Below are 16220 nucleotides of genomic sequence, written 5' to 3'. Positions count from 1 at the left end.
GATGCTGGGGATGGAAAGATGAAGAATGGGCTGGAAGCTAGGAAATGTCAATTGGCATTGCAGCTTTCAGCCTTGGAAAATTGATTGAGTTGAAAAACACAATCACATATTTGTGAGAGGACCTGCCTCTCTGACAATAAGCCAGCTCGATTCTGGAGGCAAGTACTTCAGGCTCAGAAGGTATCTCTGTATGTATCTCTGGGAGGATGAAGTTGGGGTGAGGCTTCAAGAGTCCTCCAGGCCAGGCAGCTGAGGCTGCCTAACTTTCAGTGCAAAGTGGAGAAATTTATCTCAGAAGATTTGGAAATAAAATGATCTTCTGCCTAAAACAGCCCCAAAGCCTTCAGCTGGAACAATCTGGGGTGAGGAAATTACTGCTATCACCAGTAATTCTAAAGAAAAGTAATGCCTGATGCTTTTTGAAATGTCTTTGGTCATCTTTCTGATCAGACTGAAGAAATCTCTTTATTTTGTTATTCAACTAAGCCATGGTAGATTAGTACCTGGACAGGAACTTTACTTTGCTCATTGCCCTTCCTGCCATTTCACCAAGGGTGAAGCTGCCTTGTCGAGCACGATGGACCAACACAAAGGATACCAGTGTGTCCTTACCTGAAAGTCCATCTCAGGAATATGGTACCTCTTGTACACGTTTGGGTGTGCACATGTGATTCTCCATCTGTACACATCAAAGTGGTAAAGTTTTTTATTCAAAGGTCTCTTTAAAGTATTTGCACGCTTATGATGCTGGTGCATTACTGAAGCCCTAAAAAATGTGGTCTGGACATGTTATGGTAATATGACCACCAGTTACATTTTAGCCTGCCTTTCCCCTCACTTTTCATATGTAATCAACTCTTCTGCCTTATTTAGGCTGTTACTGGTATCTGACCAGAAGTAGAAATACAGGAAAGGCAGCAATGCAGTAGGAAAATACGATGCAAGGCTGATATGAATCTTCCTGGCATAGACTTACTGTGCAGCCTTGTGATAAACCAGCATCCCTACTCAGCATTTGGCAGAAAGGTCTAGGTAGCAAGGATAAAGCACTGTAACTTTATCACTTGCTGGGGCTGGTTTCACTGGCTGATTTATGAAGTGAGAAGTTTCCCTTGAGGAAAGGGAAGCAGGGAGGAAAGGAAGATCAACACCTTCTTTAACCAAAAAGTCAGTGAAACCTCTGCTTCAAATTTTGACTAATGGTTAAATAAGAGCAGAGGTAATTGCTCAAAATCCAAATTCGGTCGTTTTCCCAAAAGTGCACAGGCTGATTGATCATTACAGAGTCAAGCTGATCATTAACCACAGCTGTTTTTCCCCTGTACAATCCTTATGCTTGTATTGGACGAACAGGAAGATGGATGAAGATCTGAAGAGAAAACTGCTTGTTGTTCTTGCTGTCCTCTTGCTGCCCAGCTCAGCACAAACAGGTAAGAAAAACATGAGTGCCTGGCAAGGGTTGAAGATCTTACAGAGAAGGATCTGAATTCAATTCTCCCTAAACAAGCTGTGTGTCAAGAGGGCCTTGCAATAATCTTGTTAGGTGCTGGGGAGAAAAAGTAGTGCAAGAATGGACCTTTCTTCTCTTTTGCTTTGATTCAATCACTCCCAGTGATTTAATTCCATTAACCTGATTTACAAGAATGATGCAGGTTTACCCTGAAATGTAAGGATGCAGAAAACGGAACACTTGGCCTCTGGCAGTGGCATCTCCAGCTTCAAAAGCACAGCAAGTGTGATCTGCAGTAGCTGAAAGAAAATAGACAAATGCCACACTTCTATTTCTTTCTTTAACGGTACTGTCAGCGAAGCTGCCTTAGTGATCACATCTGCAGTCCCACATCACCTGCAGCTTCACTGCACTGCACCTCCTGCCTTGCCTTTACTGATGATCCCCCTCATTTCACGTCATTTCTGACACTCACTGTGCTGCACTGGACCCACTTTTGCTACTTAGACTGGAGCAGGGCCTACATTTTTTCCAAGATGATCTCTAAAAGTGTCTCTGTCTTCCTTGTCAGTGCACAGGAAGACTGAAATAAACAACAGTAAGGGATGGTCACATCCTTCTAGGGGAATCTGAATATTGGATCTCACCCCTTTGTGCTGACCCTTAGGCCATGTTTTGTCTAGTTGGTGTAAAGTATCTTCTGAGGGAAATTGGGAAGCTGGTTGTTTGATTTAAAAATACATAAATGAATAATTATTTTATCATATGTCAGATTCAAGGCTATTTCACTTCCTCCAGTCCGGAAAGGGAAGGTGCATGTATTGTCATTGCAGCAGGATGCCACTATGCCAGCTCTTAAAGTAACACTGCTAGTGACTCATACTGCTGAACTTTTGTGCTTGCTTTCTAAATTTGCTCAGGTGTTTTTCTAGCTACAGGTTGGATATTTATTTTTTTTCTGTCTAGGTCAAAGTACCTTCCAGCAGCAACCTTTTCTTTCTCATAAAGCATTTTCATCCAGTAAATGAATCAATAGTGAAATTATCATTGACATATTTTTTCATCAGCATTCTCATATTTTATCATGAGCACTCTCATACTTATTTCTGGGTTTTTGATGCAATTGTCAGTTAGACTTGTACCTTTTACTAAGCTTACCAGAATTTGAATAGAAATATCCCCATTCAGTGGTGATTACCTGTCAGCAGCAGCCGTTTTTTTTAAAGATCTAACAGCCACCTCATAAAAGTACTTAGTGGCTGGTGTAGGTGGCCAATTTGCTAAAAAAACCCAGCAAAATATCACTCACCTCTTGGTGAAACAACTCTCAGAAGTCAAAGCTGGTATTACGTCCATGGTTGTTTTCCCAGAGAGCTGGAATTCCATCATAGGACAGAAACAACTTTATCAGTCAGGTAAAGTTTCCAGAATTGCCTTATTTTAATGTATGCTCTATACTTTCAATCTTTATTAATAGAAGTGAAATTGCTACCTTCATTTTCCTAATGAATTTAAATGAGGGGTGTTTTTTTCCCATTGCACAGACACAGACTAAAAGTGCCACTTCCCCCCTGTGCAGGGAATACAGACAGACTCTCAGGGCATCACTGCACTGACTTCCAGACAGCCAATTTCCTACGGGGCAGCAAACTGAAGGTCCAGTTTCTTCTGTTCACCTCCTCAAGCCCCAGCTGTGGAGAGCTGATTTCAGCTGATGATGGCATCAAGAACTGCAGCTTCAACAGCAGCCTGGAAACCAAAATCATCATCCATGGCTTCAGGTGAGAGAAAGATGAGCACTGTGACTAAGTTTTCACTGGGAGATGAAACACTGTGAGAGCGTTCGCAAACACAGGGTGGGCTGGCATGCAACTCTCCTGCTTGTGTGATCTTCTTACCTCCCCAGCAGAGTGACTACATGCAAAATAACTGCTAAGAACAGAGACTGGGATTCTCAGCCCCAAATTGGACCCAGGAATTTTCTGGGAGGCTGTTGGAAAATGCTGCTGACACCCCACCCCACAGCACAACTTGAAGTCCTTTAGTTTGTGACCCAATGTCTTTTCTTTTGTGTGCTTCACACCCTTTGGAGCCTAAAAAAAGTTAGAAATTAGTATCAATTTATTTCCTTTCTCTTTCATTCTCTCTCTTTCTCTCTTTCATTCTCTCTTTTTCTCTCATTCTCTCTTTCTCTCTCTGTCTTTCTCTTTCTTCCTTTCTCTCTCTCTGTCTTCATTCCCATCTTTCTATCTCTTTCCTTTTTTCAACATTTTTATTTAAAAAGCCTTTTCTTTAAGATTTTTGTCCCTTTAAATTGTCTTGCTGGATTTCATGCCCAATAGCCTGGATTAATAAGCCGTTTTGAACTCCAAGCAGACAGATTATCCTTCTGTTCTTGAAAGTGTTGGGATTGGAGCTGTTTTGGTTTTTTTTTAAACTGACATCATTCTGCAAGTTTCTGTGCCATTTTTCAATCAGGTGTAACCATATAATATTATTTGTTTTGAAGTTCAAAAGCCTGAATAGAAAGTGCATAGAAAACCAGGATGAAACCATAGCAGATGTTGCAGGGCCTTCTCAGAAAAACAGCTGTTGCCTTCAAGAGAAATAGCACACTCTTCACTAGCTGGCATTAGAGAAACTGGGTAGAACAGAGCCTCCTCGGTTTTTCTGGAATTCTTTGGCATAGATTATCTTTTTTTTGGTTGTCTAGGGATGAGAAAATGTAGTAGTGAAAGACCAGGTGATCCGGCCAAAGACTTCCTGCCAGTGGCAGCAGAGAAGGATCCAAGTGTTCTCAGTCACCTCACTTGCTCCAGGTGGTCTCTGTGGTGGCTGAACGAATCACCACAGAGAGAGTGAAATCTCAGCCTGAGCCCTGCAAATGTGATCTCATTCATTAAAATATCTGGTTCCCTCCTGAATCAGAGCATTCTGGAAAGTGTTATTACACCACCACCAAAAAAAAATTTCCAGGTGTGGGTGTCTGGCACCAAAAATAAATTTCAGCCTCTGTCTGGCAGCCTCCTCTGAGACATGTGAAGCTCCAGCAGCAGTGAACAGCACAGTGGTACATGCCCTGCTTGGGGAACACCTAACACCCTTGTCTCTGGTGACTCCACAGGGCTTTGGGTACCAAACCTTCCTGGATTGAAGGGCTTGTCCGAGCCATACTGCACACCAGCCAGGTGAATGTGATCGCAGTAGACTGGGTTTATGGGTCTACAGGAGCCTATCCCTCTGCAGTGGAAAATGTCACACAGCTGGCCCTCGCCATCTCACACTTCATCAGCAAGCTCCTGGTAAGCTACTGGGCATTTCCAGTGCAGGGAGCACAGCCAGGGAGTTGCTCCCAACCTGCTGTATCCAGGAGTTGGACAAATGGATTTTTTATTCCAGATTTTTCTGTTTTCCCTCTTTCAATCCACGCTTGAGTATGCCACCATTTTTATTCTTCCTTTAGAGTTTTGACATTTTCTGGAAAAAATCCCAGTTGTCAGCTGCCTCTTCAGAATAAACCTAAGGCCTGCCTTGGGTTTTCTCAGATCCATAGTCACTGGACAGTCTTCTTCTTCTGCTGATAAATTTTGCCCAGGAAGCTGGAGGAAGTGAGATTTGAAGCTATATTATGTTTGCTCTGGGCTTCAGATACACTTCCCACTCTGTGGAAATACCCAGATGTGCCCCGTTCTGTTCATGCAAAGCACAGCTGAACAAGACTTCTGCAATCAGGGTGATGAATCCTTGTGTTAACAGCTACATGTAAACTCTACATTAAATGTTTGCAGTGTTGACCAATCTGTTTAGGGCTGGGTTTGCATCTGTGGACCTGAAGAAAGCCTCTGAAAAACAGATAAGGGCAATATCCATAATTTCCTAAAGTATTTGGTTTTCCACTGTACGCTTCAAAAGCAATCCTGCATTAGGAGAGTTATAGAGCTGCTGTGTGGGCTGGGACAGGATATTTCACCTTTCTGCTACAGAAACAATAGTTTTTATTATTGTCACCCTGCAGGCCCTGGGAGTCTCAGGGACATCTATCCACATCATTGGGGTAAGCCTCGGAGCACATGTCGGGGGCCTGGTGGGGCACTTCCATGGCGGTCACCTGGGACGGATAACAGGTACCATCAAACTGAGCCTGGAGTCCTCACCTCTCCTTCAAGAGAGAGTGAAAGAGGCAAGAAAGAGGAGTCATTCAAAGTGGTCTTTTAATTTCATAAGGACTCACTAGATCCAAGCTTATGGGCTTCTTCCTAGATTCTGACAGCACCTTTCCAACATCAGTCCCCTCCACACTGCCAAAAGAACACAAGCATTTGCAAAAAGGTCCTTTCACCTCTGCTACACTCTTCAAATTGGTGCCAGCTTAGCAAAGTACAAGCCCTCATGACTAGTGAAAGCCCATAACACTCAGAAGCTTTGCTTCCAAATTACAGCACATACATGTGGTTCTTAGAATTAAAGCCCACAATGCAATTGCAAGGGGAGCAGCCGGAGTGAGCTGCTCTGCAGGAAAATGTGAGCTGAGAGCCAAGGGGACAGTGAGGTGGGTAGTGGCCTCACAGACAAGGGATACAGTCCTACTGTGTTTGGGCAAGAAGAGCAGAGCAGGTCCAGTGACAGCCCAGTGGTCATCAGGCAAGTTTGTAGTGATAAGGCAAGCCTTTTAGCTTTTATTTACAGAAAGAACAGAAAATAAGGGTTTTTTTCCTTCTCCTTTTCCTCCTTCCCTTTCCCCTCACAAATGCAGATGTGCTCATTTGTATATTGTTGATATTGCCTTTTCCATAAAGAATTAATGAGACTAAGTCCAAAGCTGTGAAACCAGCGAGCTCCATGGCATCTGGAACAACCTGCTTCCTAAACTATTTTTGCCTGGGGAGTAAAAAAAAAAGTCTTGTGGTGTTATTTTTCCATTAAATGAGAACAGGATAAACCTCAGGGGAAAAAAAAAAAAGTAATCTGCTTCTTGGTATTGCCAAGGATACTTCTCTGTGTTCCTATGAGTCCACAGAAGTTGCTCTAGGAGCAAGTTTTAGGCAAAAATGTAGATGATTGCTAAAGACTCAATTTTATTTGTGAGGAAAGGGCTCAGAAGTCTCTTTGGTTTAAAATCGTTAGGTAGTATGAAACTTGCATAATTCCTGAGTTGGTTAATGCCTGGGGTGCTGAATTCGCCACCTAAATGCTGATCTCCAGTGACATTTCTCAGGCTGTAGTGCTGATACACATGACAATACAATTCGGGAAGGCATTAAAAAGTTTGATTCTGTTTCACCAAAACTCCTAGAGACACAATGCACCCACTCTGTCAGAGCTATTTAAAGCTCGGTCATGGCTTTACAGCCTAGAACCTTGAGTTAAAACTGCTGAAAGGGTGTGGAGCAGCAAGGATAATGCAAGGAAGCTGTAGTGGAAGCTGGCACTGGCAGAAACTATTCTGGAGCTTAATTGCTGAGAACTGGGAATAATTTATTATTTCTGCCTAGCAGTATTTTTTAAGTTTTAGATAAAAATAACTGGTTCAGAAATAAGAAAGAGAGGGGTTGAAGAGTATTTGTTGTTGAGGTGTTTGATTTTCTTACAGCCCTGGATCCTGCAGGCCCTAAGTACACCAGAGCCAGCCCTGAGGAACGCCTGGATCCTGGGGATGCCCTCTTTGTAGAAGCCATTCATACTGATGCTGACAGTAAGCTGGCTTCCCTCTTCCTAAGCCTGGGCTTCTGTTCCCCCTGACATCATTATTGATAAGGGGGCTGTAGGTCATTGTCCCTTTTTTGCCAGACTACCATGAATTCAAGTTCACTCTGAGAAAGTTCTTGTTAAGAAAGGCTTTGATGACCAATTCATATCCCAGAGCACTTCAAACAACCGGCAGGCGGAGATTGCTGCAGCAGAGTGAGTTTATGAAGAACCAGCTCGGCATGATTTTTATTGCCTGAAGGGAATTTGTAGGTCAGGTTTCAATTTGGTTTTTTCCCACCTGATGTAAGAAAAGTGCCACAAGAGTGCTGTCTGAAAGTAACAGAGTCAAACCAACAGCTGGTGCTACAACAGAGTAACTTCTCTAAAGCACTGAGGATCTACATAGGCAGAACACGTGCTAAAGAATAATGTGGTGCCTTTGAGTCACACCTTTTGCCTGGAGACCATGAAAACCTTTACCAACACAACTCCCAATTATCCTTCATAATCCCAAATTAAGGCTGTGGTCAGTTTAGTTCTCCTTTACATAGAATCAAGAACTAGGGCTGCTGAGGTGGTGGTTAAGACACGGTTTCCAGTCATTTTGATGGCAGGGCCTGGAGCATTTTCTTCTCCATGCATCAAACATGCACATGTAGAAGCAGGAAATCTGGCCTTGATGTCTCCAGCGTTAGGGCTGGCTCTATACTACTAATGCTCAACCAATTATTGGGACCTGTCATCAGCATGTAGGGTAAAGCCCAAGGAAGAGCCAAGCCTGAGAATGAAGTGGAATTTCACCTCCTTTCAGATTTCGGGATCCGGATTCCTGTAGGCCACATCGATTACTTTGTCAATGGAGGCAAAGATCAGCCAGGATGCCCCCGATTCATCTCTGCAGGTAAGAGCACTCTCTGACCAAGCAAAGAGCTCTCATATTTAGCAGCCTGTGAAAATGCTGTTTGGCAAGTAGCTCTTGCTACAGCCAGGGCAGTCAGCAAAGTGAGACAAACATGTTCACAGCCCACATCTCTTTTCAGCAGTACAAGAAGCAGGTGAAATTAAAATCACATACAGATCAAGTGTTTTGGCAGCACCGCCATCAAGAGAAGCGATTTTGGTGATGCTTCTCTGTGACACAAAACCCTAGCTTCAGTAGAGATGATACATTGCTAGAAAAAGCTCTTAGGTAGCACTAACAAAAGCTGCCTTTTGTTTTCATGCTGGTAGTCGCGTCTACTTAGAATGTTCCTTCACTCCCAGTTCCTTGGGAATGAGCAAAAAGCCTGAAGCTGACAGGAACACTCGTGGCTGCTTGTCTCTGGTTAATTTTTTTCCTTGCAGGCTATAACTTCCTGATCTGTGATCACATGCGGGCTGTGCATCTCTACATCAGTGCCTTGAACCATCCCTGTCCCATCATGGGGTTCCCCTGTGCAAGTCATCAAGATTTTCTAAATGGTCATTGCCTGGACTGTGCAGAACCCTTCCTGTCCTCCTGTCCCAGAATAGGTACAGTACCAGCATGAGATCTTCCTGGAGCAGATGACAATACATTCCTGATGGTGTCAGTGCAGAGTACAGGATGCAGTCCACATTTCTCTCAGCAGGATTTGCTTTGGATCTCTTTGGGAAGAGTGAGAAGCTGTTTCATTTTCAGGTTTCTACAGACACATTTTAAAAGCTCATATATTGCACAAGGTAGAACAGTAAAATCTTGAACATTTCTGATCTTTAAACATTTCCTACGGCCCAGATATTTGTTGAAAGAGAGTTTCCAGAATTGCCTGCCAGAATCAGTAGGCAATCAGCTCAAAAAAATGTCTTGCTTAGAGAAGCAGCTGGAAATTTTAGTTCAAGCCTGAAGTCTCATTCTTCTGCACCATCCAGTGTTACTGAGTCACCTCCTTTTCATAAATTTCTGCCGTGGTCACCCCAAAGATGATGGGGTCCAGTCCAGATGATGACCAGTCTTTGGACTGGAGAAGGTAATAGGCTTCTGAAAATGGGCTGTGGCATGAGGAAAGGAAGTGTCTTCTGCTGCTATTTGCAGTATGGTGCCAGAGGAACATAAAGAGAGGCTTTTTTTGGTATAGGTTCTCTCAGATCAGCCACCTCTTCTCCATCTCACCAAACCATTTTGCCAGCTATTCAATGATGCAGGCCATGAGTTCTGGTGGTTTGCTCATTTGACCAAGGAATTCCATTTCCCTTGTGTTTACACTGTCATTTACATCTGCACTAAGCTACCTGACTTGGCAGTCTTTAGTCTTGCTCATTTTGCACAGATGCAACTGATAGCACAGTTTGTTAGCAGAGGAATGAAAAGAAAGCCACCAAGAGGTTCTCTGGTGATGATTACCTGGGGTAGCCAGAGGAGACTTTCTGAGGGAATGTTAACCTTTCAAACAGACACCACAAACTTGTACTTGCTCTGATTTGCACTGGTGTGAGAAATGGACCAAGACAGGGGAGTCAGGAAAGGAGGTGACTGATTATATTTCTGTTTTGTCATTCATGGCTTTCCCTGCACTGACTTCATTTCCTTTCACAGGCCTGCTGGAGCAGGCAGGTGTCAACATGAGCAGGCTGCCTCAGGAAGTGAAAGTTTTTTTAATGACCAGTCCTTCAGCCCCATTCTGTGGTAAGTAGCATGAGAGAAAAATGAGCCAGAAGGGTGCTGGCCTCTGAGGAGCCCGGGTAGTTCCAGCACATCAGAATTCCAGTCCCCATCAGAGTCAGCTGCTGTGTGCCATGGGGTCTGAGACACACCACTGAAGAGCAATGACCCTGCACATCCCTTCCATAAAGCCCTTTCCAACAGATTTGTTAGTGTGGGCACAGCCCTGATCTAACACAGCCATGTGGTTTCAGGGCTGAAGTACAAAGGATGGAAAATGCCTGTTTGTTCACACTGGGCTGTACAGACATGACCCTGTGCCTCACATAGCACAGAGATTTGATTCTTTCTTATGTCTGTTTAATCTTTTCTGCTGGTGGGGCCAGGGAATGAGTGCTAGAGCTCCTCTTTTGTCATGGGTAGGTCCTACGGATAGTACATGTCCTCACACCAGCATTCTTTGCTTCTTGCTCAGTCCACCACAGCCTGGTTGAGTTCCACTTGCAGAAGAAAAGGAACAGAGTGACCAGCATTGAGATCAGTTTCAGCAGCAACAGCACCAAGGACACAGCAAAGATCACCATGTGAGTGCATGCTTCTGGCCTGTTTTTAACCTGCTCCATGAGTAAGGATGTTTATCCTAGTCCAGGAAAAGCACAACAACAGTGTATTTCCCTGAGTGATTAACCACAACCTTGCTTCTTGAGTCCCTCCACATTTTCCTTAAATGCTCTCAAGAATCAGGCATGTGCTACCACTACTTAGTAACCCTGACTGGGTCCATGTCTTTCCCAAGTGCACAAAGCAGTAGGAACACTCTTGGAGCCCCAGGTTTGCATACTTTGTGTGGCTCTGCTGGTTCCTTTTCCACACCATACTCTGACCTGGCACCACTTCAAACTGCAATCACTGTCAGATAGTCATTAGCCCTGCTCTGGCAGACAGGGGTGGCTTACAGCAAGACCCCAATCCACCAGAGGCTCCAGACAGGTGGACTTGGTGGCTTAGACATTTCTCTTGATGCCCAAGAGGACAGCAGTTGGAAAGAGGAGACAAGTGCACCTCAGCACAGTCAGGAACATAGCTTGTTGCCTCTGCAGTAATGCAGAAATGCTCTCGCTCCCATTGCAGGCAAAACCAAGGGGCAGGGGACCAGGATCCACTGTGGAGACAGGAAGATGTCTCTTGAAAGCACCACCTTCCACCAGACTGTGTCTGAATTAAAAAATCAGACTCCACAGCTCTTGTCACCAGGGGATCTCCCCACCACAAGAAGTTCCCCAGAGCCTTCCTCACTTCCTACTCCTTGCCCACTGCTCTGGACTGGGATGCAGCTAGCACGTGCTGCTGGCTTCCACAGAAAGCAGGAAAAGAGCCTGCTAAAGTGTCCCAGCCATCTCCCCTGGGATCACAGGGCTTCCAGCGCTGGCTCCCACACAGTCCTTACTGCTAAGCCAGACTATGTGACCTGGAGCTAATTGTGTTGCTGATTCAGTCGTGGGCACCAGGAGGTAGTGGGGAGAAATGGGGAAGGGGAAGCCACACTCTAGGGTACTCTCCAGAGTGACACAGATGCTTGGTCACAGATTTCCAGCCAGGCAGCACAATTTGGGTTTGTACACCAGCCTGGTGGAGCTCAGTCTGTTCGACTCCTCCTGGTTTGGAAGCCAAATCTGCCTTTTTCACAGATGCAGGAGGGAAGAAATAGTAATAGCCAGGTCAGACCAGGACCTCTGCAGCGCTTCCACTGGCAGCAGTCGGACACTGGGTTTGGTGGGAGCCCAGCAGGAGGCATGTGAGCCATGGAGGGAAAGGCTGCCCAGGGAAGTGAGCCAGGCAGGCAATCCCGAGGCTTTGCTGTACCCTCTGGTTTTAATGAGACAGTGGAGTTAGAGCAGGGAAACCTATCCAGAGATGCCCTGCGGGGGGGAACAGCAGCTGTGTTTCTTTTAAATGCCTTTCTTAGAAGCACAAGGCTAAACTGAAAAATTTGCTTACAGCAATAAACCTACAGATTTGAGAGTATAAAATTGGAGATATCCCTTTTATTTCCCACTAGTAGCAAAGGGCAAATTTTCTCACTCTAGGCAAAGCTCAGCCTTCCAGTGCAGTCAAGCTCAGAGTATCAAATGGGCATCTAAACATAGATCCTCACATCACAGTTCAGACACTGATCGATCAGTGACTTATCTCAGATGATCTGTCATGTAAATCATCCTGCAGTTTCCCAGAAGCGCAGAGGGACTTACTTGGGAGTGTTCAGCTAGTCTCAGACCTTCAGCAAAGGACTCACATGGTTGTGTCTTGCCTCACACTGCCCTTCTTGTCTCCTCTCCCACATATCCATTCCACTCTCACTCCTCCCCACATGTTGCTCAGAATGCCCCAAGAGACAGGTCCCCAAGCTTCAGTAGCTGACATGGGCCTGATGAGTGAGGAGTTTGCTACACAGGACACTTCCCAGCTGCACTCCTGTGTGCTTACACATCACATGGCATCATCCCCCATATCCAAGAAAACATACCTCTGAAGCCAGCCAAGTCTCTTAAATCCATCCAAAGGTTGTGCAGGATGGGACCCAGCATCAGTCCCAAGAGTGGCTCTTTCAGCATGGTTAACTGTAGTGAGTTCCTCTGTCCATGGACAATGTGCCGTAGAGAGATGGCCTCCATTTGCTATCCATTATTCACTTTCATAAACACAATTTTGCCATGCTTCTTATTTTTAGCAGCTTCAAGCCAGACACAGACACACAAAACCCAGCAACTAGTGCTGCAGTCTAAGGGAGAGACTGGGTGTGCTGCTGTGGGCTGGCTGCTGTGAGTGCTGCTGTCAGCCTGGGCCTGAGAATTACTTTGGTTAGCAGAATTGTAGGCTCTTCCTGACCCTTTTGTCACCTCTCCCCTTTCCCTGCCATCAAATTTCTGATCAGACAGTCACACAGGTGGTTTTGGGACTGTGCCAAGCAGCTGCACATATATCATTCCTCACAAGCACAAGGAAATCAATGATCTCCGTGCTCTAGGAGGTGCCAAGTAGACCAAGTGTAAGGCCCACTGGATGGACTCCATAGAAGGGACTTAAAATACCTGGGCAGCACAGATCTGTGGGACACAACTTACTGGGCTCTGGTCATTGGCTCATCACCAAACCTCTGTCATTTCTCAGTTCACATTGCCTGGGTAAGAGAATAGGGACAGACAAACGTCCCTCTTTCTAAGCATCCCACCTTTGACATGATCAAAAGCAAGTAGCTAGAGAAGAGTATAAAAAAATCTCTGTGTAAGCGTGTAGCAATACTTCCCCAAAGAGTTTCCCTGTGTCCAGTTACATCTCAGGGACTTTCAGAGCCAAAGAAGAGATCTTTATCCTTACTAGCTTTTGTACTCCACAAACCTGTCCGGTCCCCCTCCCTTGACTTGTACAGTCTTGTAAATTTCCTGGCATTCACAACATCCCAAAGCAAGGATTTTTACAGCTTGAAAGGAGTGGTACTCTGCGCACTGTGCATTTTTTTGATTCTGCCACCTCTTAGCTTTCTTTGAGGATCCCAGTTTGTGTACTGGAAGAAATGATGCACAACTGATCCCTATCCATGCCATTCACCATTTCATAGATGTTGACTTATCTACTACTTACTTTTCTGTGGCAAGCTGAGCAGTGTTTCAATCCATATGCAACAGGAAAAAGAATTGGTGATGGAAGGAAATATATTTATACAGAAATATTCCTGAATACAGAGATAAAACATGGAGAGACAGCCTGGAAGACACTCATGCAATGCCTTGTTTTGACAGATGAGCCTTCTCCATTTTATTACGTGAGGGCTTCCCAATAATACTGCAGATTCCTCCAGTGTTTCCATGGATCCCCACATGGACTGTATCTGCAGGTTGACTGAACACCTCCCTCAATCTCTCATCCTGCCTTGCAGACCCAAGGACCAGGAGACAGGCAAACATCTGCTGGCCCACCGAGTTCCCCTCTGCCAGATAAACAGTGTGACCCTGAGGTATATCCCCAAGAATCGTTTTTGGAGCAAGGACGAGCCATCTGTTGTTGGCAAGTTCTGTGTAGCACCACTGCCTCTCAACAGCAGGTAAGCCTCAGGAATGTCATACAGGGATGCACTGAGCCTATGGATGCAGCCTGTGGTTTGAAGCAATGCCTTTTTTCCACCTATTTAGGGAAAAACACATAAAGAGGTCTTTCCCATCACCCCTGTGTCCCCTATGTAACTCATTTTGTATTTGTGAAAGAGAAAAGCTACAAAGGTAGTTCTCTAGGAGTTTTCTAAAATTCGTGCCCCAGGATAAAAGTGTAGTGCCATGGAATGAAAAGGGCTGCAATTCACATCACCTTGAAGATACTTATGTCACAAATCACGGCAAAAGCTTGTACTAACTAAATTTTTTTCCTTTGTCCTTGCTTGCCCTCTCCATCTTCCCCTGCCTACAATGGGTCCCCATCTAAAACATGACCGGTGAACATTTTTCAGGATGAGACAACGGGAGACCAATAATATATTTCTGTGTTTTATACAGCAAGGTTTATAAAACACTAAGGCTGTAGACAACCATTTTGGCATTTTCTAGGTCAGACATGGTAGAGTATATACCTTCAGCCATAGTTACCTTTCCTGGAGTAAAAGCAGCCAAGTCCTCCTCATCCTGAGAGAGATAATTGTCTTCTCCATAATGCAATATTCTTGGCAGGAGTTTTGCAGATCCAAAGTTCTTGCAGGCAGGAAAAAACAACTGAGTCTATAGTGACACCTTAAACTGTCCATCCACATTGCTTCTGAAATGCTGGCTCAAGGCTGAAGCAACCTAGTGGATACTTCAAAGAAGGTTCAAATTCTATTTTGATGGACAGTAGGGAAGCTGAAGTTCTAGGCAGTAAAATATATCCAGCAGGCCCAGATAGGAGAAGAAAAAAGGCATTCCTATATAAATACCAGGTACTCCCTTGAATATAAGGACTACTCCTTACTAGCATGTTTTGCACTCCAGAGTTGGATATGTTTTTATCACTTATGAATGGGACAGCAAGGCACATTGCCTGAAAGAGGTTCTAACCTGCACCCCTGGAAGGACTGGACTTGGCTTTGATAGAGATAGAAAGCTGTAGAGTTGCACAGGCTCACAGCTGTGCTCCTGTCACTATACTGGGAGCACTCAGAGCAACAGTGGTGCTGCTGAGATCAAGGGAAAGGTGAAGGACAGGAGCCCATACACACCCTTCCAGCCAGGGCACAGCAGCCCATTCACTATCCCTTGCAAAGCCAGCCTGACTTCTCTGTGCTCTTCCCACAGCAGGACAAGGTCGTGTCTGCCCTGGATCCTCACCCTCCCCAGCAAAACAGACATCTCCTATGACCTGCCCACCGCTTGTGCCTAGCTCTGCCTTCAGGATACGCAGAACCAGAAAGGAATCCTAGATCTATCGCTGCTCTCTGCTCCCAGATGATACTTTCAGCATAAAACTGGATGGGTTTTTTACTCCCTGCACTAGGGGCAAGATGTCAAGGAAAAGAAGTGCATGGCAGATTGACAAATACAAGTTTAACTGGTTACAGCAAAATCTTTCAGTTGAAAGACTGGATTGACATTTTTGTCTCCCAGGTTCTGTACCCAGCTCGCAAAGTGAGACAGGAAAGTCATTTAATCTCAAGGTTTGAATCTATATTGAAGGAGTGGATAATATCACTCTTTTTGTAGTGGTATTTGTGTTAGTATAATTCATTAGTGTATTAGTGTTTTATATTAAACTGTCCTGAAATCTTCATATTAAAGGTGAAAGGTATTCTTTTTCCTCAGCAAGGGGAAACAGTGTGGTCCAAGTTTGGAAGGAAGGAGTCATTCTTAGTCAGACCTCCAATGGGAAACTCACTAGACTCATCTACAAGATGCTTTCAGAGGGAGACCCTATTGATTTTACAGCACATAATTCTCTCTGAAACTCACATGAAGTGAAACAGACACCAGGAGCAGCACAGAGCTGTCACATCCAATTTTGCACTGCTTTCACCATCTGCCCAGAATAGAAGGTAGTAGGAGAATGGAGCACTGTAGCCACAGTGCCACCTAACACGAAACAGTCCCAGGAACTCAGCACAGCTGTTCAGACCAGAAAAAGTAGTTGAAGTCTGGAAATAATTGGTGAAAGATTACAGTGGGATGCATGACCACAGAAACAACACACCCCCACCTATTCCACACCATGATACATATGCAAATTAAAGAGTTGACAAGTCTTTCATCATTTCTGCCCACAAATCACATCTTCTGTTGACCATTTTCCCTGGTTCCCTGTAGTGGCCTCATTGAGTGACAGAAAAGTGTACCAGGAATTCCATGCTCAGGAGTGAGGTACATGCTAAAAGCATTTTTGCCATGAAGAATTGTCTCAAGTCATTTGCCATGAACCATCACTCCTGCTCCACTAGAGTGTCACAGCAGG

The 16220-nt window shown here is 44.8% G+C and overlaps 1 protein-coding gene across 2 annotated transcripts; it reads left to right on the top strand.

Moving 5' to 3' along the window:
• The first annotated feature begins 1324 nt into the window (after nucleotides 1-1324).
• On the top strand, nucleotides 1325-15182 carry PLA1A (phospholipase A1 member A). 2 transcript variants are annotated; one of them, XM_005523888.3, is made up of 11 exons: nucleotides 1325-1430; nucleotides 3030-3231; nucleotides 4575-4752; nucleotides 5466-5574; nucleotides 7041-7142; nucleotides 7950-8039; nucleotides 8483-8650; nucleotides 9693-9782; nucleotides 10234-10342; nucleotides 13693-13857; nucleotides 15074-15182. In XM_005523888.3, exons 1-11 carry the CDS (start codon nucleotides 1358-1360, stop codon nucleotides 15156-15158), a joined length of 1371 nt encoding a protein of 456 aa, XP_005523945.1. In that variant the 5' UTR covers nucleotides 1325-1357; the 3' UTR covers nucleotides 15159-15182. The 2 variants fall into 2 exon arrangements, with proteins under 2 accessions (XP_005523945.1, XP_014108805.1); XM_014253330.2 differs by lacking the exon at nucleotides 7041-7142 and having other exon boundaries at nucleotides 1350-1430.
• The last annotated feature ends 1038 nt before the right edge of the window (nucleotides 15183-16220 follow it).

This window comes from Pseudopodoces humilis, chromosome 2, assembly GCF_049639895.1.
Source record: "Pseudopodoces humilis isolate 2021_Gansu_Grassland_sample_001 chromosome 2, ASM4963989v1, whole genome shotgun sequence".
Lineage (NCBI taxonomy): Eukaryota > Metazoa > Chordata > Aves > Passeriformes > Paridae > Pseudopodoces > Pseudopodoces humilis.
Note: the sequence above shows the minus strand (reverse complement) of the source record. Positions and strands in the feature narration are given on the sequence as shown.

Bases quoted from the DNA above. Each gene is read 5' to 3' on its own strand.
- PLA1A (XM_005523888.3), top strand. From the start codon at position 1,358: ATGGATGAAGATCTGAAGAGAAAACTGCTTGTTGTTCTTGCTGTCCTC. The intron at 1,431-3,029 runs GTAAGAAAAACA...CCCCCTGTGCAG, and splicing joins GCCCAGCTCAGCACAAACAG to GGAATACAGACAGACTCTCA. The intron at 4,753-5,465 runs GTAAGCTACTGG...GTCACCCTGCAG, and splicing joins ACTTCATCAGCAAGCTCCTG to GCCCTGGGAGTCTCAGGGAC.